At 34.0% G+C, this 26,619-nt stretch overlaps 2 protein-coding genes across 3 annotated transcripts in view; one reads left to right on the top strand and one right to left on the bottom strand.

Moving 5' to 3' along the window:
* The window catches only part of LOC100372369 (protein PALS2-like), a 50,989-nt gene extending 41,907 nt beyond the window's left edge, over positions 1–9,082 (top strand). For both annotated transcript variants that reach the window (XM_085496030.1, XM_085496031.1), the window contains 11 exons: positions 662–780; positions 1,801–1,953; positions 2,278–2,439; positions 3,005–3,080; positions 3,577–3,728; positions 3,893–4,024; positions 4,732–4,840; positions 5,559–5,783; positions 6,401–6,603; positions 7,294–7,422; positions 8,365–9,082. In XM_085496030.1, coding sequence (XP_085352156.1) covers positions 662–780; positions 1,801–1,953; positions 2,278–2,439; positions 3,005–3,080; positions 3,577–3,728; positions 3,893–4,024; positions 4,732–4,840; positions 5,559–5,783; positions 6,401–6,603; positions 7,294–7,422; positions 8,365–8,541 — 1,637 coding nt within the window. In that variant the 3' untranslated portion in view covers positions 8,542–9,082. The remainder of the gene's footprint in view (positions 1–661; positions 781–1,800; positions 1,954–2,277; positions 2,440–3,004; positions 3,081–3,576; positions 3,729–3,892; positions 4,025–4,731; positions 4,841–5,558; positions 5,784–6,400; positions 6,604–7,293; positions 7,423–8,364) is intronic.
* Positions 9,083–14,504: 5,422 nt separating this feature from the next.
* On the bottom strand, positions 14,505–26,586 carry LOC100373503 (dnaJ homolog subfamily B member 11-like). The gene is made up of 9 exons (XM_085495656.1): positions 26,490–26,586; positions 25,708–25,864; positions 21,731–21,964; positions 20,843–20,985; positions 20,505–20,587; positions 19,665–19,722; positions 18,843–18,954; positions 16,854–17,013; positions 14,505–16,412 (listed from the first exon to the last, which is right to left on the bottom strand). The coding sequence occupies exons 1-9, from the start codon at positions 26,549–26,551 to the stop codon at positions 16,348–16,350; spliced, it is 1,074 nt and encodes a 357-aa protein (XP_085351782.1). The 5' UTR covers positions 26,552–26,586; the 3' UTR covers positions 14,505–16,347.
* Positions 26,587–26,619: the final 33 nt, after the last annotated feature.

Genomic DNA, 26,619 nt, shown 5'->3' with positions numbered 1-26,619 from the left:
TGCTTTAACCTTTTCACCGCCAGGTTTCTCACCCAAATTTTTCTGCACTTTTTTCTCGTATCGATATTCTACAATATTTCTGGAAATGAATCCTAAATTTGTGACTGAAAGTGCAGACTATAAACGGGACTATTTTGTGAATTTGAGATGAAAAGAGGGAACTGGTAGTGAAAAGGTTAATCCATGGTGGCTATGTTGGATGTAAAATGGTTGAATTTTTAATACCAATCCTTGAAGATATAGGTCACATTATTTTGGGGGGGGGGGGGTAAAATAAAAGGTGGTTGACTGGTGCTGCCTCTTCAAATAACCATTATATTATCCTCCAGATTTCAGGCATGCATGCAAGAACAGACTTTGTGTAAACTTTGGTACATACCTTGATTTTCCAGAGTCTTGACAGACTTGTGTTGAGACTGATTGCCTTCGCTGTATATGGATATAATTGTATGAATTCTTGTTGTAATAATGTTACAATAAGGATGTATGAATCTGTTTTTATTTTTGAATATTTCCTGTACAAGTTACAAGGGGTCTAATTACAAAAATCACACTTTCATTTTTCCTGATCTGGAAATAATATTCTGAATACCAACAAGTTGTGGTAGCTTTATCAAAAGACGACAAGGACTGACGTTCATTTCTTTTACTTGCATTGTAGCTGCAGTGCAGACAGTCATGGAAAACCTTGATGATTTACATGATGCCGGTGCTAACGAAACAGACCTGATATTTCTAAAGGGCATCATGGATAGTCCTGTCGTCAAATCATTGGTTAAGGTAAGCCTTCCCCTCCTACACGCCCACTTCTCTTAGAAGCTGATTTTATAACCCCTGCTGATCTCTCAGGAGTTTTGTGTCTAATAAATGGGCAGCTTTGGCAGACCTGTAGGCTCATCGTTTATGTACTGAAACCGTTGCAGTGTCCAGACATACCATTTTTTTTCCACTCAATGTAGCATAATCCCTTTTATACAATTGTAAAACAACAGAAAAACAATAAGTAGTTGTGATTTTAATCCCATATTTGGTATTTCAGTTCTTTCTCAGAACCAAACATTTTTGTTGAATTTCAAGGTACTTCAACTGAGGCTTTATGGTTCATAAACAAGATAATTGTGTAATTTGCCTGCAGAGGGCGCTGTTTGAAAAAAATTGTTGTCTTCACAAAAATAAACATGTCCATCTGAAAACTACAAGATTTGGTTTTCATAGAATGTAGATAACCTCTTAATAGTGTAATATTAACATGCTTTTTTTTCCCATAAATTTCTTCTAAAATTTCTATGAAAAGTAACTTTGTGAATTATGTGAGTGAAAATCATGTAATTTTGAAAAGATGACACCACATAACAGCTACACTTGCAAAAATTATGTCTTCATGAATGCTATAAAATCATCGGATTGCGAAAATTCCTGAAAGTAAAAATTAAGCAGTTTACAGTAATAATACATTGAGAACCATAGCACCGTACTCTGCCCAGAATATATGAAGTAAAATTCATGTTTAATTCAATACAACACAAACAATTTCGTGATTTTTTTTTTGCCTGCCTAAAAACTAGTGGTCCATAATATGGGTAATTGCAAAAACAAATTCAGAAATTTAACTAAATTCCAATCTATACCTCAGAAAACATGACTGTATATGATATATTCATTCAATCATTCTTGATATGTGTCAATCTTTGTTTTGATTTAGTTTAATCTGAAGGGAAACTCAAAAATAAGTGCTATATGCAAACTTGTCACAATTTATTATTTGTTATTCACTCCACACATGTATTTTCTCTACTGTAGGCACATGACAGACTGGAAGACAACAAAATCAGAGCTGTGCGAGACAACAACGGTGAACTCGTCCAAGATCTGCTATATGATCTCAGAAACGCCATCCACTATAACGATGATGCCGCTGAATTAGCCGGCCTCCTACAAGAACCTCATTTCCAGGTAATGTTGTAGTTGCAAAAAAATATACATGTCAGAACTGAACATCTTTTTCTTGTATCTTGGCTTGTTTTTTAAAAAAAATCACTTGATACCTGTCTGTAAACTGATCATTTTTGCAGTTCTTCAGAATTTCATTGCGTTTTTAGCTTGGAATTTTTCTTGCCTAAATTGTTATGCAACATTGTACACATTTTTTTGTATTTTTTTGGTAATTTCTTAAAATGTTAATTTTGAACCAAATACATAGTTTCCTATTCCTGCATATCAATTCTTTTTGAAAATAATGTGGAAAAAATTATTCTTCATTTTCTCCTGTTGACATAGTCTTTAATAGAAACACATGATGCAGTAGCAGCAAGATCATACGAGACGCCACCACCATCGCCAGTTTTATTGAGTTCTCCATATCCACCTATGTACAATGGACAGGGTTTAGCAGATGCCGTTCGTATGGTTGGCATAAGAAAATCACCACATGAATCATTGGTTAGTTGGCTTTTATTAGACAAGTTTACTTTATCGCAAATTTGATACGTTGTTCAGAATAGGAACATATGCAGTATTTAGTGGTACAGTTAAGTGTCTATTGACTGTTGCTATGTGTACAGACTGTTGCTATGTGTTTTGGAAAGTAAACATCATGTATCATAGAGGCATGTAATAACCACCGAAATATGGTCATTTGTACAAAAAGAATATTTGCCATCTGTAATGTGAGTGAATGATATCTTGTGTTTGTACACAATATTTAGCGTGTGGTTTATAGTTGTCTTTTTAACGAACTGTGCAATTTATATGTCTGTCATTTTGTAATGATTCAGTTAAAAATGAGACGTTATCATGATTTTATCACATGTTTAATATGATAGAATTTTTGCGAGAGATGAAAGCTTGAATTGTGGAAAATAGTTGTGAATCAACATGTCAGAACATGTTTCAAATAAAAATTCAAATTGGAAATGGTAACAAGCGTTAAAAAATAAAACTTAGAAAATCAAAAATACCCTCAATGGGTGATACTCAAATATTTTTTTCATCATTATCATTCCAGGGGTTGACGGTGAAGCAAGACAAAGACTCGCTGATCATTGCAAGAATACTCCAGGGTGGATCTATTGATAAACAAGGTACTTAAACATTGAGGATCTCACTGGTTAATAAAGTTAATCAATTAATAACCATGAGATGTTAGTATAGTAAATATTAGTTTTCACGGTAAATATTAATTTCACCAATTTGTTAATTTGTTAAAATAATTTATTTTGTTAATAAAATGTGATTTGCATTTTACCAACTTACAAATTCTGTATCTTATAGTAAAATGATTCTCAAGATCACTATATCAATGTACAATTTTATGTTGCAGTAATGACCTGTCAGTCAATTTAGCATTACGAGTTGCATCACAGAAAATCTGCGTGCTAGTAGAGCTTCAAATCACCATAGAGGGCGCACTGCATTCAATACATCACAGAAACAATTCATATATGAACTCATTAATGCTAATAAATAATATTGATATCAAATTGATATTTTAAAAAAGCTGAAATGTATGTTGTACTGTCATGTGAAGACACAGACAATTACTCAGGGAAATCTTACAACTGTTTTACTATGTTTCAGGTCTGTTACATGTTGGTGATATAATCACGGAAATTAACAATGTTGATGTATCCAACGATCCTGAGAAATTACAAGAAATTATGAAAGATTCAACGGGTAGCATTACATTAAAAATATTACCAAGTTATCAAGAAAATCCTATAACATCACAGGTGAGGTTCACCCCTAGAGGGCACCATACACTGGACTTCAACTGACCCATTTGAACTCCATAACATAATTTTTTTTATTACAATTTTTGTTACCAAAACAAAAATGTTAAAGTTCACTCAAATTATGTTTGGTAAATGTTTACTTTTTGCATTTTGTTTTCAAGGTCTTTATGAAATGTCATTTTAACTATGACTATGAGAAAGACAATCTAATCCCATGCAAGGAAGCTGGGTTAAAGTTCAAACGTGGAGATATCCTACAAATAGTTGACATGGACGATCCTAACTGGTGGCAGGTATGTACAGCGCCCTCATGTGGCAGTATAGCGCCCTCACACTAAAGATTTGCGGGACCTTTTGTGGATAACTAAAATTTTTATAATAACGACTTTTTTGTAAAGGAAATGAGTGTTTTTTGATTGTTTAGTTTTGAAGTTTCAAACACAAAACTAAATGATAGTCTTTGTATATCATATACCCTGCATACACTAGTTGAGTAAGTAAGCGCAAACAGCATCATATGACTAAATGAAACACATGGGGGTACAGTAATCTTGAGGCACCATGGAGCTATGGTTATAACACTGAACTGACAATCACAGGATTGTGAGTTTGAGTCTTGGTTATGCCATGGTGCTGTATCCTTGGGCAAGGTACTTTACTCCTAATGCTTCTCTCTACTCAGGAGTAAATAGGAACCAGGTATGAAATGTTGGCACCAAACCATGTGCACCTGTGTATAGCAGCAGGGGTTGTATCCTCCCAAGGGAATCGAGGTGGCAAGTTTGACTTTATGACGTAATAATGTGCAGAGCCCTTAAGCGTGACGCCATCAAGAATAACTGCATTAACCAATCAGATTTAGGGTTTGTGGCGACTTTGGATTGAATCTCAACAAGCGCATGCATCACTTGTATAGAAAAGATGGGACAGTGAACAGTTTTTCATATGTTGACAATATTAATACCGATCACTGATGTGCGTTTGTTTATTGCTTTTACAGGCACGTCATATTGACGACAACTCACCCGCTGGACTAATTCCAAGTCAGCAATTAGAAGAACGAAGAAAAGCATTTGTACCACGTGAATTTAAGTATACAGAAAATTTAAGTGAGTTCTTGTCAAAAACATGTAGACTAGTGTTCACACATTCTGTGTGTACAATAGCAATCGGTACTTGTTCGTTCACTGCTAGATCTTAGGTATAGCATGGAAGGCGCGAATCAAGCGATTTTGTTTTGAACTTAAATTTCTTTGTTTTATTCAAGAGAAGAATATTGCATTGAGATGCCTGTACTTCATCAAATGTGTATAGGACATTATCAAGCGCAAAAATATCCCCCAAATTCACCTCTGTTAAATCCAACGCTATGTTTCGACGCCACTACAACACCGCGATCTTTGTTTCTCCTGTTTGTACTGTCAATAACGCTGGATCTCGCGGTGATCGGAAAATGGTCTATTGCTTTATCATGTGATGTTTAGGATCAAGGGTAAATACAAAAATAAGGGTTCGCAACTAAGGTGACATTGTAGGGAAGATCTTGCTGAATGCAAGAAATCGTGAATCTGTGAAGTAGTCTTCATTATTAGAGTACCACACTGCATACTAGGCTCTAATAATTGTTAATAACCCCACTCATACCTTTCTGTGACAATTATTCTTATTCTTATCTCCGTATCCAGCCGTTGTTAAAACCTTGGAAATTGAAATGTTTATTACACCACAGTTTTTTGGTTACGGCGGAACTTGATACTTGTATATTAGTCAAAGCTTGAACACAATATTTTTATGTTGTTTAACTTAATATAATATTTATATTTCCAGCATGTGGTACGTTCGTTTCCAAGAAGAAAAGAAAAACCATGTATCAGTCCGACAGAAATCAGGACTTTGACCGTCATGAACTGATGATATATGAGGAGGTCGCAAGAATGCCACCGTTTCAGCGTAAAACACTTGTACTTATCGGTGCTCAGGGAGTCGGGAGACGAACACTGAAAAATAAATTAATTAATCATGATCCCAATCGCTTTGGGACAACGATGCCATGTGAGTATGCTATTGTTAGTTTTGTGGAAAGTGCAATGCATTTCACTACATAACTGTAAAATCATTGTCAACACAGGTGGCGCTATTCAGCACAGACCTGTGTCTCATGACACATAAGTAGCCTCTGAAGGCTCTATATCCTTCCGCCACCATTTTACTCAGTATTTCTTCCAGGGAACTATATACAAGTATTTCTACCGATTTTTAGCAAGATTTAATCTTTAATGAGTTGATCAATTAAAATAACCCACAACACTCATCAGAATGTCTTATTTTATTAGCATTAAAATGCATGTAAATTGGGAGTTCAAATTTTTCTCAATATTGCATTGACTCGCAGATCGCCGCAAACAAATCGAATAGCGCCACCTGTGTTTCCAGAATGTGGAAATAGTTCCGATCACTTTTCCCACAGCTCCACGCGCGGTATGTGGCAGATCAGTTGGTTTATGGCGATCTGCGTGTCAAATACTTTATTTTAGCTGGAATAAATTTTAGTTGAAAACACTTCAGACGTTTTGTCATGTTACGCCTACACAGGGTTTTGTTCGAACAGATTTCTCATTCTGATTACCTTGTCTTGTGGTATGGATTCTGATATATTTTATCAATTGTAGATACCTCAAGAGCTCCCAGGGAAGGTGAAGAAGATGGTCGCGGTTATCACTTCAATTCGAAGGAGACTGTACAAGATGATATCAAGTGCGGCCAATATTTGGAATTTGGCGAATATGAAGGAAATTTGTACGGAACTAAAATTGAATCAATACGCGGCGTAATCAGGTCCGGTAAAATGTGCGTCATAGATGTCAATCCTCAGGTACGTATGATTGTGATTACTGTGAACCGCTTAATTTTTGCTTGTGGCATTTGATAGCATTTGAGAAAGTCACTGACGCTTGTAGGGCTCTAGAGAAATCTTCGCTGCAACAAAATTTCCCTGCCTCACAAATAATCTCATGAAATCTAAGCAGTTTACGTTCAACAGAAATCACATAAGTTTGGAATGTTGTTCGATGTGCGAAACATGTAAAAGACTGAGAATGTGCGAAGATGAGAAAGTTTTAGTAATCACTTGCGTCAATCATTTGTTATAGCTTTGATATTGCATGCTTGTCTATAAAATGTAGTCTTGGCTGAAATGTTTCAAAGTCATTTGTATCTCGTGTATGAAAAAACATTTTTTCAGTCTATGATTTATAATTGAAACATTAAAGTGAGAGGGTCGTCACCCACGCACATGTGGGAATTGAGTCCCAAGCAAAGATAACAACACACGCTAAAAATGCAAACGCTCTTGGGTAGATGTTGTTTGTAAACAGTGACACGCTATGGCCATCTGACGCATGCGCAGATGACGACTCCCTCGACTTCAATTTCTCATTGTATTATCAATTCACCCTTGCAAATAAATAAGCTAAGTTTTTGTATGGAATTATTTGTATACAGAATTTTTTTTTTATTCAGTTCAGTTTTGCTCATCATTTTCCAAATCATCTATTTTTCACAGTGTTTAAAGACTTTGAAGACTGCAGAATTCATGCCATACATCGTGTTTGTCAATGCGCCGCAGTTGGACGTTCTCAGAGCTTTGCATCATGAAGCTGAAAAAATGGGAACAACTACAAAGCCAGTCACTGTGAGTTGATATATTAACAACTTAAGGAGTGTGAGAAAGCATCCCTAGTTCTCTATCAAAGAGATGTAGATGTTGAACATCATCTCCTTATATGGTATTCTTGAGAACCGTTTATGCAGATGTTGAACTTCATCTTCTTATATGGTATTCTTTAGAACTGCTTATGCAGATGTTGAACCTAATTTCCTTATATGGTATTCTTTAGAACTGCTTATGCAGATGTTGAACCTAATTTCCTTATATGGTATTCTTTAGAACTGCTTATGCAGATGTTGAACCTAATTTCCTTATATGGTATTCTTTAGAACTGCTTATGCAGATGTTGAACCTAATTTCCTTATATGGCATTCTTTAGAACTGCTTATGCAGATGTTGAACCTAATTTCCTTATATGGTATTCTTTAGAACTGCTTATGCAGATGTTGAACCTAATTTCCTTATATGGTATTCTTTAGAACTGCTATGCAGATGTTGAACCTAATTTCCTTATATGGTATTCTTTAGAACTGCTTATGCAGATGTTGAACCTAATTTCCTTATATGGTATTCTTTAGAACTGCTTATGCAGATGTTGAACCTAATTTCCTTATATGGTATTCTTTAGAACTGCTTATGCAGATGTTGAACCTAATTTCCTTATATGGTATTCTTTAGAACTGCTTATGCAGATGTTGAACCTAATTTCCTTATATGGTATTCTTTAGAACTGCTTATGCAGATGTTGAACCTAATTTCCTTATATGGTATTCTTTAGAACTGCTTATGCAGATGTTGAACCTAATTTCCTTATATGGTATTCTTTAGAACTGCTTATGCTGATGTTGTACATTTTCTCTATATATGGTATTCTGGGTAACTGCATAACAAATGGTTCATTGTTTTCTTATGTCTTACATTCTGAATGACATCAAAAATGTTAATTCATTCTTGTATTGTTTGCAGGACCGTGATCTACAAAAGACTGTTGAAGAAAGCGAACGTATTCAACGCTTGTATCAACATTACTTTGATATTACGATTGTTAATGACAACATTGACGATGCTTTTGACCGTTTGATTAAATCAGTGGAACAGTTGAGTTCTGAGCCACAGTGGGTTCCTGTTAATTGGGTATATTGAATAAATATCATAGTGGTTTCAGGCAAGGGTGGATAAGTAAGGGCTCGTTTGTATTTGACATATATTGAAGATTTTCCTGAAATCACACCAATTTTTATGCATGTAGCTTCTTTGTTTGGGTACAAATTATAAACACACACACAAAAAAAAATTTGTCTGTTTTGATGTTCAATTGCATAGTTTCCACACTATGTCCATACAAGATTCAACTTTGATTGTTAACAAAATGCTGTTTATAACCAGGAAATTCTATTTGTACAATTGTTCCCATAGCCCGTTGTGTCTCTGGTCGATATGACATCAGTATGATAAACAGACATATTGCTTGTAAATAACAAGTTAGGGGTCACATAATTTGCATAATATAAAGATATATGAATGAGTTAAGGGGTTGGATATTTATCATAAGAAAGATGTGAATGAGTTAGAGATAGTCATACAATTTGCATAACAGATATGTAAATGAGCTAAAAGTCACCAAATGTACATAGCAATGAGTTGTGAATATGAATCTTACATAATTTTCGAAAAGAAAAGAGAAGATCGGTATTTGAATCCTATTACATCTAGTGAGCCATCAATCGTTTATAACCATTGAGATTCAAGGTCAAGGTCATGCAAATAATGTATATCAGAGAAAATCTTTTATTTATAACGTCATGGACAGCATTATGTTAATATGAATTTTTAATTTGACATGATTCGTTAGTTTAACTTGGAGGTTGTGTTACACCACACTGTAGTGATGTCATAGTGATGTCATAATGTCATTCTAATGGGTCAAGTTCCCAGGAGCCTATCTGGAATAATTTAATTGTTTTATTGTTACTTGACTCCATAAGCAGTAGTGATGTCATTATGACATCATTACAGTATGTAATTACACGACCTACATTATTAAATATTTGTTCATGTTTATCAGTCTTAGATTCATGCCCTTTACTTATCTACCCTTGGTTGGGGTAATTAAACTAGGGTGGTCTGGACGGAAATGAAATATTCAGACTAGAGTATTTTTATAGCTTGGTAATTATTATACAGTTAACAGCAAAGTTGGTTTCATATGAAAAATTCTAACTATGCTGCCCGTCTATTATAATATATTTGTTTCTATCCACGCAACCTGAAACAATTTACTTTTTTTTCATATTCAGACAAATTTTGGGTGAAATATGTACTTTCTATGTTTTGCTTATGAAAAATTACAATTTCAGCTTTGTGTGGTTGTCATGGAGAAACGTCTTTCTAATTGTATTATAACTGTAGTATTATTTTATCATTCAGTAATTTTAGTTTGCAACGTTTGATTGTTGATTATGCAGCAGAAAGGCTAACCTAGCAATCTAATTTCATTCATCTGGCTTCCCTAACATTCTAATTTCATTTATTCAGTCCCCCTAACTTTCTGATTTCTTTCATTAAGTCCCCCTAGCGTTATGATTTTATTCATTCATCTCCCCAGCAGTTTAATTTCATTCATTCATTCTCCAATACATTCTGATTTCATTTATCCTGTTCCCCTAGTATTCTGATTCCATCCATTCAGTTCCCCTAGAAATCTGATTTGATCAACCAGTACCCCCTAGCAATCTTTTTTGCAAATTATAGATTAAGCATTGCATTTTTGGTTTTATTTAATACAACATATTTTGCATATTTCTAACATCATTTTTTTATTTTTATTTTGAATATTAACCAATCAATTGGGAATTAATCTGCTGTAAAAATAGGTGGTTACCATGGTTTCATAAATATTTGTAAATGTAACATTTAGCAGATCAACCTAATAAAATTATCGGTAAAATTTGGAAAAATGTTTTGGAAGCGTTGTGTGCCTATCAACAGAATATTACTGGTCAAACACAAAGAATGCATTATTCATGTTTATGGGCCCTGTGGTGATCATGTGATACTTCAGGAAATTGCTCAATTCAATTATTCCAACCAGTCTATTTGGATTGGTATTTAAGCACTGCCATTTTCAGACATGCCGTTGCAGATAAGCAACCACTAGTTCGTACTGATCACATAGTCATGCATGTTAATTTGTTGGGTTCTATTCTAGGAATTTCCAACGCAACCACGAGTCTTGAAACCAATCAGTGGCAGGAGCCTCAACATTACATTCAGAAACAGTACTGTTCTTTACCAAATTTAAAAGTTTTTAAATTTTAAGAATAATGATTTTGTAATCTAGAATTCTGTATTAATCTTTAAATGTTTTTTTGTAAGATTGTAGCATGATTTGGGATGAACAATCCACTTTTCACCTACAGACCTTTCTAATGTTGGGTGGGTGAGGGCGCTGTGCAGTTCTAGAATGAGGCTTCATGACTTCACAGCTATGTGAGCATGGGGTATCGTGGTAAAATGTACGTAACCTATTATTGGATATTCCTCGATTAATATGCGAAGTGTTATATATAATAAAAGAAAAATGGGATTTGATTGGATGTTGATTGCCACATAATGTACAGTCACAGGAAATGAATACTGCACTGTCAACAGGTCTTGATACGTCATGAATACTTTGGTGGGTGTGCTCAGTGCATTCTTCATTAGTAAAAAAACTTTGATGTTTTTACCTCAGAATATCTAACTTTGGGACTATTTTTATGAAATTTAAGATATTTCTAATTATTATGGTTGTATAACTAATATGTAGAATATATTAATGTATGGGATAAACTGAAAATAAAATGTCTTTCTTTTTTAACAAAATGTTTGTGTAGCTCCTCTGCTGAAAATATCCTGTAAATACATGTATGATTTTCTTCTAATTTATGCAGCGTTCCACCAAATTACGATGCTCATAATGGTTCATCACAGTCTGCTATTGGCTGTAAGTTGAATCTTGTGATTGTCAAGCCATGTCTTGTTCGATATGGAACTGATAGCAACGTATACAATGCATGTAAAATATATTTACATAAAATTTGAACATGCGCTGCATGATAAACATCGCTCTTTAAACTATCTTCTTTTCATGCATTTTTTTTCTGTTCATCCCTCTCTACGAACCTGCACAAAGTCTGTTTATAAAGTTGTATTTTGACGTGTCTGATCATGCACCATACAAAGTTATGGATCAATCAGATTCTGTTGTTAAAAATATTAAAATTTTGAATTTGCCAGGCTGTTTGCAAACAGTAGGATAAACTATCCGAAATATGGCCATCTTTGATCTAATTAAACAAACAAAGACATGTATTCCAACAAGTGTGATGTCTATGTCAAATATGAGTGAAAATGATACACGTATATATCTTGGATATAGTAATATGACCAAAAAGCAAGATGGCCGTCAGTCAGCCAACTTTGATCCAAACACAAAATGAATCGTCATGGACGTGTATCCTAACATGTATAATACATGTACCAAATTTGAACATAAACCACAATCTCAATAACAACAAAATGGCTGCCCAACGATCATTTTGGATCGAATCACTAAACCACTGCATGTGCACATGCACATATATACTTAATATCGTATACCTAATTAATACCTTTTAATTAGTATATCTATACACCAAATCAATCTAGTGGAAACCTATACACCACATTAATCTAGTGAAAACCTACACACCAAATCAATCTAGTGAACACCTATACACCAAATCAATCTAGTGAACACCTATACACCAAATCAATCTAGTGAACACCTATACACCAAATCAATCTAGTGAACACCTATACACCAAATCAATCAAGTGAACACCTATACACCAAATCAATCTAGTGAACACCTATACACCAAATCAATCAAGTGAACACCTATACACCAAATCAATCAAGTGAACACCTATACACCAAATCAATCTAGTGAACACCTATACACCAAATCAATCAAGTGAACACCTACACACCAAATCAATCTAGTGAACACCTATACACCAAATCAATCTAGTGAACACCTATACACCAAATCAATCAAGTGAACACCTATACACCAAATCAATCAAGTGAACACCTATACACCACATTAATCTAGTGAACACCTATACACCACATTAATCTAGTGAAAACCTACACACCAAATCAATCTAGTGAACACCTATACACCAAATCAATCTAGTGAACACCTATACACCAAATCAATCAAGTGAACACCTATACACCAAATCAATCAAGTGAACACCTATACACCAAATCAATCTAGTGAACACCTATACACCAAATCAATCAAGTGAACACCTATACACCAAATCAATCTAGTGAACACCTATACACCACATTAATCTAGTGAAAACCTACACACCAAATCAATCTAGTGAACACCTATACACCAAATCAATCAAGTGAACACCTATACACCAAATCAATCTAGTGAACACCTATACACCACATTAATCTAGTGAAAACCTACACACCAAATCAATCTAGTGAACACCTATACACCAAATTAATCTAGTGAACACCTATACACCAAATCAATCTAGTGGAAACCTATACACCAAATCAATCTAGTGAACACCTATACACCAAATCAATCTAGTGAACACCTATACATCAAATCAATCTAGTGAACACCTATACACCAAATCAATCTAGTGAAAACCTATACACCAAATCAATCTAGTGAACACCTATACACCAAATCAATCAAGTGAACACCTATACACCAAATCAATCAAGTGAACACCTATACACCACATTAATCTAGTGAACACCTATACACCACATTAATCTAGTGAAAACCTACACACCAAATCAATCTAGTGAACACCTATACACCAAATCAATCTAGTGAACACCTATACACCAAATCAATCAAGTGAACACCTATACACCAAATCAATCAAGTGAACACCTATACACCAAATCAATCTAGTGAACACCTATACACCAAATCAATCAAGTGAACACCTATACACCAAATCAATCTAGTGAACACCTATACACCACATTAATCTAGTGAAAACCTACACACCAAATCAATCTAGTGAACACCTATACACCAAATTAATCTAGTGAACACCTATACACCAAATCAATCAAGTGAACACCTATACACCAAATCAATCTAGTGAACACCTATACACCAAATCAATCAAGTGAACACCTATACACCAAATCAATCTAGTGAACACCTATACACCAAATTAATCTAGTGAACACCTATACACCAAATCAATCTAGTGAACACCTATACACCAAATCAATCTAGTGAAAACCTATACACCAAATCAATCTAGTGAACACCTATACACCAAATCAATCTAGTAGAAACCTATACACCAAATCAATCTAGTGAACACCTATACACCAAATCAATCTAGTGAACACCTATACACCAAATCAATCTAGTGAACACCTATACACCAAATCAATCTAGTGGAAACCTATACACCAAATCAATCTAGTGAACACCTATACACCAAATCAATCTAGTGAACACCTACACACCAAATCAATCTAGTAGAAACCTATACACCAAATCAATCTAGTGAACACCTATACACCAAATCAATCTAGTGAACACCTATACACCAAATCAATCTAGTGGAAACCTATACACCAAATCAATCTAGTGAACACCTATACACCAAATCAATCTAGTGAACACCTACACACCAAATCAATCTAGTAGAAACCTATACACCAAATCAATCTAGTGAACACCTATACACCAAATCAATCTAGTGAACACCTATACACCAAATCAATCTAGTGGAAACCTATACACCAAATCAATCTAGTGGAAACCTCTACACCAAATCAATCTAGTGAACACCTATACACCAAATCAATCTCGTGAACACCTATACACCAAATCAATCTAGTGGAAACCTATACACCAAATCAATCTAGTGAACACAGAGACATCAAATCAATCGAGTGAACACCTGAATTTCAGGCATCTATCAAATCAATACAGGATTCTTGAAAACAATGGAACAATTTAACAACGCTATTCACCAAATGAAAACTTCAACTCAAAATACACCAGACCTTGCAAATTTTTGATAATAACATTTTATTATACAATGTATTTGTATACAAGTTCTTTGATCAGTAACATTTTGTGTGGAATCGTTGACACAGTCTATCTACAAGGTACACATACAAGCTCTAAATAAATAAGCTAGAAAGAAAATGCCTAGTGTTAGACACTTAACATAAAAGTACCTGATTCCTGTGAAAATTGAAATAAATTATGTCATTAAAATTATTAAAAAGCATTGCTATTATTTTCCGAAATACTAAAATAGAGGAAAAAAATTGTTAAAGTGTGGTGGTTGTCGTGCAGTGTATTTATATTTGATGTAAACTAATGCATTTTACACATGTTATGCAAGTCGCGTTGGGTCTTAAATTGAACAGGACGCGACGCGACGCGACAACTACCGGCCTTTAATATTAGGCACACTAACAAAGTGAATAGTAAAATTTAAAAAAAATATGAAAAGTACACTTGTAGATGACTAAATTGCAGACAGTTTTTCAGAAAGTTATTAAATAATATTGTATTTATTATTAAAGACACGAATTTGAGGATATTGTCAACAAATTATATATACCAGTAATATCGGTATCAACATATGTGACCATATTTATAAACAACATTTTGCCCGCTAAAATTTTGATTTAACATTTTTCTATAATTTCTTCACAACTTTGGACCAAATCGATGTTTATCAAAAGTTTGGACAAAAAATAGAAAAAATTATGCAGATTCATTTCATAGATTGTCAGCTAGTTCCAAGGAGCAAACCTAAATTGTGTTGTACTAAAAAGAAAATTGTTCTCATCAAAATTAAAGTTTTTTTAATTCAATTTGTCCTCAATGTATTGTCAATCTAGACAAATTTGTGGTACAATTTTCAATCAGCGAATCAGTTGCAGATCTTGGAAAATTCTAGGCCTACCATATATCTAAACCACATTTTCAATTTGTGATGAAAATAAAGGCATGTATTGAAATTAGAACCACCCTAACACATTGCCATCCGCATGTATCAGATCCACACAGCATATTGTGGGTTACACTATGTAAATCGCAATTCTGCGAGTGACAAATTTTTACGAATCATGGAAAAACACAAAAATTTAGAGCTGTGAACATATTACCGTAAAATCTGTATTAGAAGCCACATCCCTAATAGAAGTCGCACCCATTCTTTTTGAAAAATTGAGAACCAAAAATTCATCATTTCTCATATGTGTAGATGCTCTAATAGAAGTCGCATCCCCTCTATTGCATTGTACCATTTTAATAGAAGCCGCGGTTTCTAATACAGAATTTACAGTACTGACATTTTTATAACAGGGCTTGAAAGTCTTTGAAACTTTTTTGAAATAAAGAAACACTATATAAGAACAAAAAAATGTTTTACCTCTCCTCCTTGGCTGGCATAATTGATTTTTTTTGCAATTACGTGCACCACATATGGTAGAATGAGGAAATATTCTGCATATTCTGAGGTCATGTGTTTGTTTCAAAGAATGCTTTATATCCAAATCAAATATGATAGATAACGCATGAATTCAAAAACATGTATATAATAAACGATCAACATTGAACATAGATCTTGCTTTTAGGAAGTAAATTCTCTTAAAAAACCATATGGGAGAAGAAACAACACTTTTTTTTGTTGGCTTGGTGTTTACTTGTGCCACTAGATGGTATCATAACTACAAAATTTCAGAAAAGTAATTTGACATCCTGCTCAATTTCTGTGATTTTCTCAGACTTTTAAAACTTTTTTGTCTCTCAGATAGTTAATTAGGGATAAGCAGTGAAAACAAGTTTGGATGTATAACATAGGAATCTATAAAACAGTTGTAAAATACATTGCAATATCAATATCCTTGTAGTCCATTGTACACTTTCTGATCCGATGACATTTGTAAAAGTTCCACAGCATCTGAAAGAATTGGAAAGAAAAAATACACATTAGAAAAGATATTTCCGAAGTTTTTTTTAGTTTATTTTCAATTCTTTTAGAGATACGCTTCTAATAGAGCAAATACAATCACATACTTTTTCTGAAACAACAATTCTGTATACTGTAAAAGGATTAATTATTCACTGGGTATTAATTTTGCTTATTTCGCTGACTGGAAAATGCGCTACATTAAAACCTAGTAAATATGTAAAATTTTGTATAGAACACACTATCTAAATGATAAAACCGTGAAATGAAATGGTAAAACAGCAAAATTTAAACCCAGTGAAGATTAGTCATTTTACAGTAATTATTTTGACTGAATGAACATTTTTCATTCGTAACTCACAACTATGATCTTACCAATTCAAAGTGACAATTTCAGTAATTAGTTACAAAAATCGTCAATTCCATACTTACGTTTTTTTTGTTCATCTGTAAGTTCACCCTTAGGGAATTCTACATCAAACGTAATATACAGTATACCAACTATATTATTATTCTCATAATTAGGCATTCCTTCACCTTTCTTGCGTATTCTAGCACCAGGCCACGTCACTTTATCTCTTTGTATATGTACCTAGAAGAGAAACAAACTTTGTCAGCATTTTAGCCGAAAATCAGTGGCAGTTGTAACAACAAATGTATGTCTGCCGTCATAGTGGGTGAACTAGCGTACAATTCGTAACCGCAGTTCTGTAAAATTATGATTTTTCTGTTTTTTTCACACTCCATGTTAATCATGTGATAAAAAGGTTATAATTTGATACATCAGTTCGTGGATAATAATATGACAGAACCCCACACCTTCCCCGTGGCTTTCGTTGCGTATGGAAGTTATTTTCACGAGTGATGCGGTGTATCCTGCGAAGCGAGTGAAAGTACAGCAGAATACACCACATCTCGAGTGAAAATAACTTCCATACGCAACGAAAGCCACAGGGAGGGTGTGGGGTTCTGTTATTATTACATATGTTCCATACTTGATTATTTCGTATTAAAGAAAGAACGTGCAAACCGGGATGGAATTTAGGTTGGAGAACCCCATTGCTCATTAATATGTTCCAATATAAGTGTTACGCCCTAGCAGTGCGTGTCAGTGTAGAACGCGCCCGGAGAACGTGTGTCACTGTTTGTTTGAAATTAAAATAATCAGACGTCTAATCCGAGTCACTGTCCGAATAAATAACTCGTTGACGTTTAGTTGGGACCACGGCAGAACCAGAACTTGAACTGGACGACTATGATACACAGTTTATGTTGAAATTAAAAGTTCCGCCACAAAATTGTGCATTGGCAAACATGCCGTGCGACGGGATGACTTTCGTCGACAGCGGTTGTCGCTTAGCTGCACGCTACAACTTCGTGTGTGATGTTGCTTGCTGATCGTGGATTGACTGAGTCTTGATTACCGGTTAAAATATTGCTCTTTTGGCGTTGGTAATTTTTATTTGGAACTGAGTAACGCCGCAACGTCACCAGCAGAAACCTGGTATCTCGATGCTGATGGTTGCGGCTGCATGATAGTAATCGCTGATTTTACTGCTGGTGGATCTTCTGAGAGCCCTTCAAGGTTTATAAAACTCAGTTTCCAGGTGGTCAACATACATTAAGTTCTCCCAATCGTAGTATTCCATGTGATGTACACCTGACATGCCAAAAATGTTGTTGAACGATTTGAACTGGATAAAAATAGCAGACGAAAATGTGTTTACAAAATAAAAATAGTTCGGTAGCCAATGAAAATACCATGTCATTTGCATATCGACCGTGAAAATACCGAAAACATTATTGCATGGGTGATATGCAAATTAGTTTGGGCCAAAATAAGTGACTGCCTAAAAGTACCATTACTGTTGTTCAAATTTCATTTCACTCGGCAAGTATATTCATGTACCCAAGGGGAAAATATCGTACTTCTAAATCTTGTTTATTCCGAAAAACTGTACTCCTGAAGGGACTACTTTGTTTGCTCTCAGACCTCATTTGCATATGGGTTGTGGAAATACCGATTTTGATTTCAGGGACGAATCAAAATAAACTGCAGTACATATGTAATAATAGCTCATAATGTCACTTGTATCAACCAGTTCTTCGAACAAGTGATATCAGGTGATAACTTCATAATATTCAACATTTATTTCATCAAGTTAACCTTTTCACCACCAGACTTTCTCTGTCAAATTATTCTGCACTTTTTTTTTTATATATTCTTCATTATTTCTGGAAATGAAGCCTAATTTTTGAGCCAACATACAAAGTTTGAGTCAATTTTCAGTTTTTACTCAAAAAATTGGGCTTTTTTTGTCCCAATCTTTTTAAGTAAAATGTAAACTATAACTGAAACTATTTTGTGAATTTGTGATGAAAAGAGAGAACTGGTTGTGAAAAGGTGGAGATAATCCATACCTTGTGGCCATCTAAATGTGTAATGTCCATTTCAAACCCAACTAAAGCATCTTGTAAGTTAATTGTAACATTGGTGTATAAATCATCATTTTTTCGCTCAAAAACTGGATGTCTGAAAAAAAAAATGTTCAAACTTATTCTAGATTCTCTTCTAACAGAGAACATAAGCATTATGGGCAGGTCACATGACTGTGAGATCATGGTTTGGCGATACAAACATATAGGGAAGATTCAAGTGTGAACAAATTTGCTAAAATGGTGGAGCAATTTTTTAGATCTATACAAGTAGATCTGTATACAAATATGAATGAAAACCTAACCATCATTTTTATGCACTAATAAGATTCAGGCTGTTCAGCTTCACAATTTCTTCTAGCAATCTTTCAGCATTTGACCTTATTACTTTTTTCTCAAGCCTCAAATTTGACTATGTTTTCGGGAAAAACTCAACAATGAATTCTATCTAAAAATCATCATCAATTTGATCAATGTTGTTACTTATAGTTGTAAATTACAGAAAATGGGGGATATTTAAACAGTAAAATAAGCAGGTAATCAGGGATCTCATCAGTGCGACTGTATCAGTAATGTAGATTTTCAAGTAAGAAAAATGGAAATAAAGGTGTTCGAACAAAACTGTAAAGCAACTGTCTGTCCAAATATACATCTTATTTTTAATGCTAAAACACAAAAATAAAAAACAGTCATCGACTGTTTTCTAAATTACTTTTGACCATAAACTGATTAATGATGGTAATATGGTTTTAGGTCCTGTATATTAGCAGCTAGAATTGGGGTTTGATATAAAAGATGATAACTTACTTTGCTTGTTTAATAATAAACCTTAGATCACCTGGTTCACCATCTATGTGCGGCTCACCTGAAACATAAGAGATCATTGTTAAAATGAGTGCAGTTTACAGCTGTTCTGAGAATTATTCAGACAGTCAGTTAGCAATATATCTTGGAACTTTGTAAAACACTTTGGTCTTTTCCAATCTAGACTTGGTAGTGCCATTATATTGGGATGCCCACAATTAGGATCATTCCATTATCTTGCTAGATGCGGATAAAACGCTGTTTTCAAAACGGCACACGTTGGTTACCATACATTAATAGTTTATATGTTGCATATGCATTCAAATTGTTATAACCATCGGAGTCCACCTGACATAGCGCAATTTACAAAACAAATCCCGATTGTTGAGTAACGGCATGTATTAATGAACTCGTCGTTGGCGGGAAGGCTCAAAGTAAAGTTTCTTAGCATTGGATGAGCTGCAGTTTCGCGACAGTTTTGGGCCATACATTATTGGTGCATTATGTATCAAATTCAGATTTTATACAGAGGTGTGAACGTACGTCAGGGATACACAGACAGGGAAAACTTGATTATAAAAGTTTGATGGACTTTGGCAAATCAAAAGTGCCTTACTTAGCTGTAAAATCACTGACAGAATAAAAAATGCTAACCTGTTGAACACAACACCTTTTACAAAATAAACATGCACAAGTTTTATTTACAAATTTTTTCAAAAACTATTTTTATCCATTTGCTCAAAAATTAAAAAAAAATACAGAAATATAAATGCTAAAGGTTGGGAGAAAATGACATTTAAATAGTTAACAACACAGCACAACTGAACAGTGTGTGTTACTCACCTTCTGATAAAAATGGGTACACATGACCGTCTCTCATTCCTGGTTCTATTTCTATCTCCAGTAATTTTTCTTCTGTGACTAATCTGTGAGAAAAAATATATTTGAATATGAAATTGTCTAGCATTATTGAGTTTGAGCTAAAATCAAACTTGTTGACATTTAGGACTGTTATATTAAATTACAACTACAAAAAAAAATTTATGTAAATAATGATAGTGTCATCATGAGAATACTGAAAAGTATAAACTCGGGCAGTACAGAATTGCATCATCCTCTGCATATACATGTACGATCACTATACAACATTCATACAAGCACTTACTTCTCATGTTACTTACTTCATATTTGGGCACTCATCGCACACGTCTCTCGGTGTCATTTGAAATCTACCAGGTCCTAATTGAATAGTTTGCATTTCCTGTCTGCAATTACATTTTCTGAAACCTGCGGCCGTTCTGTATACTGGTTTGTAACGTACAACCTGTACAGAAATAAATCATACATCGTTCAATTTACTGTGTCTGATATTTATTACAAACTTTGAGTTGAGTGGGCACCATTTTCAAGATTGACTTACATTATAAAAATAATACATGTATAATTACAGTAAATATCAATGGGCATCAATATCCCTGTGAAATTCAAGCACTGTCATTTTGTTTATTGCCCATACTGGCAGTCACATGATGCCATTATATTTCTTTACATACTAACAGGAAAGTAAACTTGACTAGCTCACCTTCGCTTTTTTTTAATTCTTAACCATATATTATTATTAATATGATTATGATTATAATCATATGATTATAATCATATGATTATAATATGATTATGGTCATGAATATGATTATTAATTGAATTTCGATAAAAATTAGCTTCAGTTATTGTATTATTATATGGCAAATAAACTTATCAATCAAAATGGTTGACGTCAACATAGACAAAATACTCCAGAAGCGGCTACAAATGTTACCTTGGCCGTCAAAGACTGAATTTTCCAAAATAAACTTAATTTACATGATACATTATAAATGTACATGTACTTTATTTTCACTATTTTCACCGAAAGTGAAAAAAAATCTAGCTTTTCCTCCTATACTTTACATTCAGTTCATCAAAAAGCAGTGAAAATAAATTCCATACAAAACACCCAAAAATTCTTTTCAGCCAAAATTAATTCCAGCTAAAATAAAGTATTTTACAGTATGCAAATAAACTACAAGTACCTCTACAAAATCACCCGTGTATACTTCTTCTAAAGAAACTTCAAGATCCATCTCTACATCGCTACCTCGCGGTATATCATCATTGTGACCACCACCCCCACCGAAATGAAATCCACCAAAACCAAAATCTCCAAAAAAACTTGAGAATGGGTCACCATGCTTCATTCCGCCATCTTTCAAACCTTCTTCGCCGTGTCTGTCGTACGTTTTCCTTTTATCTGGATCTGATAGAACCTACACGAACATGGAATAATAGAAATTAGTGAAAAGGAGAGCAGACAGTGGTTTTTATTTGTATATTACCGGCTCTAATACCAGTATTGTTACCATATTTGCTCTATTAGTAGCGCATGGCAATCGCATGTTAATGTACAGTACAACATTAGCCCAATCTGTCACACATTCAAATTCATCATATCCGTATCACAATCACGTCGCCTACTATCAGATTCACATTACATATTGTTCACGCTCATGTTGCACATGTTTTATCGCACATATTTCAGACTCAACCATGATAATTGTATTTTGTCGTGGATCATTTCTTCAAAGAAATAAACAAAGCAATAGACATGGCCTTATTTACATTTTCCTAGAGTGAGTTTAGATCACCACCACGATGGTTAAAAAATGTATAACACATTGTTGGTACCGGTATTGGGCAATTTAAACAAACACAGAGATTGGTCTAGACAGGTGCAACATGATTGCATCACATTCTTGACAGAAACTATACTGTGTTGAACTTGGAAGTCATTTTGTCCTTGACATAAACCCCAAGTTACAGACTGGACCATGATAGTTTGTTAATACATTGGACAAATTAATAAGCGGTAAACTTTTATGCTGCTTTTTAGTGAAGGGTTTTTTGAATGAAGAGTTTTGAGTTGTAATTATTGATGATGGACTATTTCTAGGTTAGGTACTACCGTAACAAAATGTGTTAATAATTTTTACTAATTACGTGTACAAATTACACTGCTGCCAGCAAAAACAGAATGTATGCTTTGAATTGGTTATAGAAGTCTTTCTTATTTATTTATACAAATTAATAAGCGGTAACATTTTACGCTGCTTTTCAGTGGAGGATTTTTTTTGAAAGAATTTTGAGTCGTAATTATTGCTGATGTTGGTATATGAAAAAATTGTGTTAATAATTCTCACTTTATCTGGCAGCAAAAACAGAATGCATGCTTTGAATTGGTTATGAAAGTCTTCCTTATTTGGAACATGTGTGCAAGGAATACGTCACATCTGAAAATTTTCTTTTATTTACATTGGTTGTAACAACAATGTAGCATGTGAAAACGAAATTACAAAACTCAATGCAAACAATAGCACAAGCATGAATATTGTAAAACGTTTTCCACTGGCAATTCAGGCTGTTACCTCTCGTTAAATTACGACTACAAGCAGGCAAAGATGTACATGCATAATACTAAGGTTATTACGAGAATACCGCAAAGTATGTACTTAGGCAGTACAGGGTCACATCAATATTAGTTTTGTGCATACTCGTATTAATAATTAACCTCATGTTATCAAATGTACAATAATTGGTATTGAATTAATAAATGAAGAATTCGACACACACATGTGCAAAAAATAGAAAGTACTGTGAAATGCTTAAATTTCACAAGATAATTTTGTGCTTGCAAACACCATTAAATCGTTACAATGGCAAAAACAATGTTTTATAGTACTCTTACCACAATGGAGTCTAATAATTTTTGCTGTAGAAAGGGTAAGGTAGTAGTCTGGATATTGAAAGGATAGATATGGTAACAATAGATATTGAGATAGAATTAGGATCATAGTCATAGGAAAGGTTAGGGTTTTGGATTTCAGCATTGTTTGAGGCTTAAAACATTGTTAGAATTTATTAACCAGAGATACATTCAAAATGGTAGTACACGTATGTACATTATGTAGCACACTCAATATTATTATTAATACTATTACATCGAACACACGTCTTATAAAACTAAATTATATACAAGCCATGCAAGGCACAGTCCCCGTTAGCTATCAAATTTAAGATATAAAGTTTTGTTTATAGTAATATAGCTGGAATATAAACATGTCAAGAATATGATGATTGTTTAACATTTAAATGATTGACATTTGTATCTGATCGTCAAATGAGTATTGAGAGATATTGCTTTGGAACAGCATTAATTAAAACAAAATCAGCCATTATGAATATATGAATAATGAATATATGAAATTTGAACACAGTCAGTCAAAGCATGTCAGAGATATGGCTCTAGAAGCCCATTCATTAAAACAAAATAACCACTAGTCAGCCATTCAGAATTCGATCTAAAAAATAAAACAAGTTTTTTAGCACAAAAATAGCCACCATTAGGCCACTTTGAAAAGGATCGTCAAACCAATATATCCGTATATCTGTGATATGATGTATAATGAATATTAAAAATTTGAACATAATCAGTAAAAACAAGTCAGACATATGGGTCTGGAAACCCATTCATTAAAACAAAATGGCCACCGGACAGCCATTTTGAGTCTGATCTGTAAAATAAAATGACGTGCATCAGGAACCCGTAATGTCTAATGTATGTACCAAGTTTGAACGAAATCCATCCATAAATGCCAGAAATGCTTGATATTTGATGATTTTTTAGCACAAAAATGACAACCATTCGGCCATTTTGAATAGGATCGTCAAACCAATATATCTGTCTATCTATGACATGATGTATAATGAATATTTAAAATTTGAACATAATCAGTCAAAACAAGTTGGAAATATGGGTCTAGAAGCCCATTCATTAAAACAAAATGGCCACCAGTCGGCCATTTTGAATGTTATCTGAAAAACAAAATTATTTGCATCAAGGTCCCATAATGTCTAATGTATATATCAAGTTTGAACAAAATCCATCTGTAAACAGCTGAGAAATGCATGATTTTTATGATTTTTTAGCACAAAAATGGCCACCATTCAGCCATCTTTAATCAGATCGTAAAACAAAATGATGTTCATCAAGGTCCTATAATGTCCAACGTATATACAAGGTTTGAACAAAATCCATCTGTAAACAGCCGGGAAATGCTTGAATTTGATGATTTTTAGAACAAAAATGGCCACCTTTCGGCCATCTTGAATCAGATCGTGAAACAAATTGATGTGCATATGTATGATATCATGTATGATGTATGTGTGAAGTTTGATTGTGATTGGTCCAGGCATTTCTAAGATACAGGTCCGAACGCACGCACAAACGCACGCACAGACGCACGCACACACGGACACACGGAGGTCAACACATAAGTCCCCATTTTCGGACTTCGTCCGACGGGGACTAATAATTGTCAAATAGTATTGTAAAAGTATATGGTATTAAAATAAATCATAGACCATATTGCAACAAACAATGAACAACACTATTTTGTTTGACAAGACCTACAAATAAAAATGTACTCATTCATTCCCTGCTACCTCAGGTTAAAAAAAACAACAAAAAAACACATTTCTAAGCCCAAAATACACTAAAAAGAAAGTGGAGTTTAATTAGTTTCATTCCACGCAATAGATGTACACAAACACATGAGATAGCAGCTGGGTCAAAGTTCTATACCTTTTGTCTATTATTATGCAAATGAGGCATCAACCAATCAGCTATGGCCACACTTACTCACAGTCACATAGGCAAATACAATGTATATACACAACCCGGCAGTACTTCCTCAACTGAATGGATTATTAATATTTTGTAATATTTTTATTTTAACATACAAAATATTATTATTGCTACAAATAAATGAGGGCTTATTTTAATGATATAGGGCCACTGGGAATATTATTTTCAACAAAATACTGTGTGCAATCAGGAAATCGATCTTGTGATTGTATACATGTACATTTGTGTACCAACAAGCTAAGATTTGAAGTTCTATTTTATTCTAATTTTGTAACAAGGAAGTTAAGAATGTCTGTTAATTGACTTTACCTCGTAGGCTGCTCCCAAATCATGGAATTTTTCTTCTATATCGGGGTTATCTGGATTTTTATCAGGATGTAATTCCATGGCAAGCTTTCGGTAAGCTTTTTTTATCTGTTTTGTTGATGCATCTCTAGGTACATTGAGTATGGCATAGAAATCTCGACTGTAAGTGAAAAAATGAGAATGTTATTCTATACATGGAATTTTGACTACGATTTTTGTATTAAAAGACTGTCACAGCAATTTACCGAATCGGCGGGTGTTTGTAGTTTCTTCAGACCATACGACACACATTGCAAAATGTGGAAACCGGGGTGGGAACATACTAGTATTGTAGGTATTATTAAGTTTTCTAACAGCATCAAATATTTCTATTAACTGAACATTTATTAGTTTTAAGAAGTTCCGTCATACTGAACTATTATTTCTGGATAAGACTTATCTTCATGATATCGAAATAAGACGAGCTGAGAATGGTAGTTGGAGTTTTTTTTTTCAAGTTGTGTCATAACATACTTGATAATAACAAAACTAGAATATAAATGTGTGAAAATGAAACAAAATTACAGACAGTTTAGCGGAAATGACCGTCGATATGCACACGTGTACGATTTAAGTTTGACTGGACCATTTCAATGTGGTGGAACACAATATAACAGAACCAACACGATTCCAAACGATCACCACTATGAAGTTTGAAAGCAAGTCCGCTTAAAATGTGAGAATATAGTTGGCAATATATGGCTGCAGTGTAGGAGTGAAATTAAATTGAGAAATTGTACACTTACCCGGCTAAAACAATAAGTGAAATGTGTAGAATAATAAGACACATATGAACCGGCGACGCCATTTTTTTCGATGAAGTAATTTAGTCGCTGTGTGGCGCTATATAGAATTTCGGGCGAAACCATTGAATGA

The sequence above is a fragment of the Saccoglossus kowalevskii genome, chromosome 22 (genome assembly GCF_978046115.1).
Source record: "Saccoglossus kowalevskii chromosome 22, keSacKowa6.1, whole genome shotgun sequence".
Lineage (NCBI taxonomy): Eukaryota > Metazoa > Hemichordata > Enteropneusta > Harrimaniidae > Saccoglossus > Saccoglossus kowalevskii.
The sequence above is the reverse complement of the archived record's forward strand: the minus strand, read 5'-3'. Positions and strand labels throughout refer to the sequence as shown.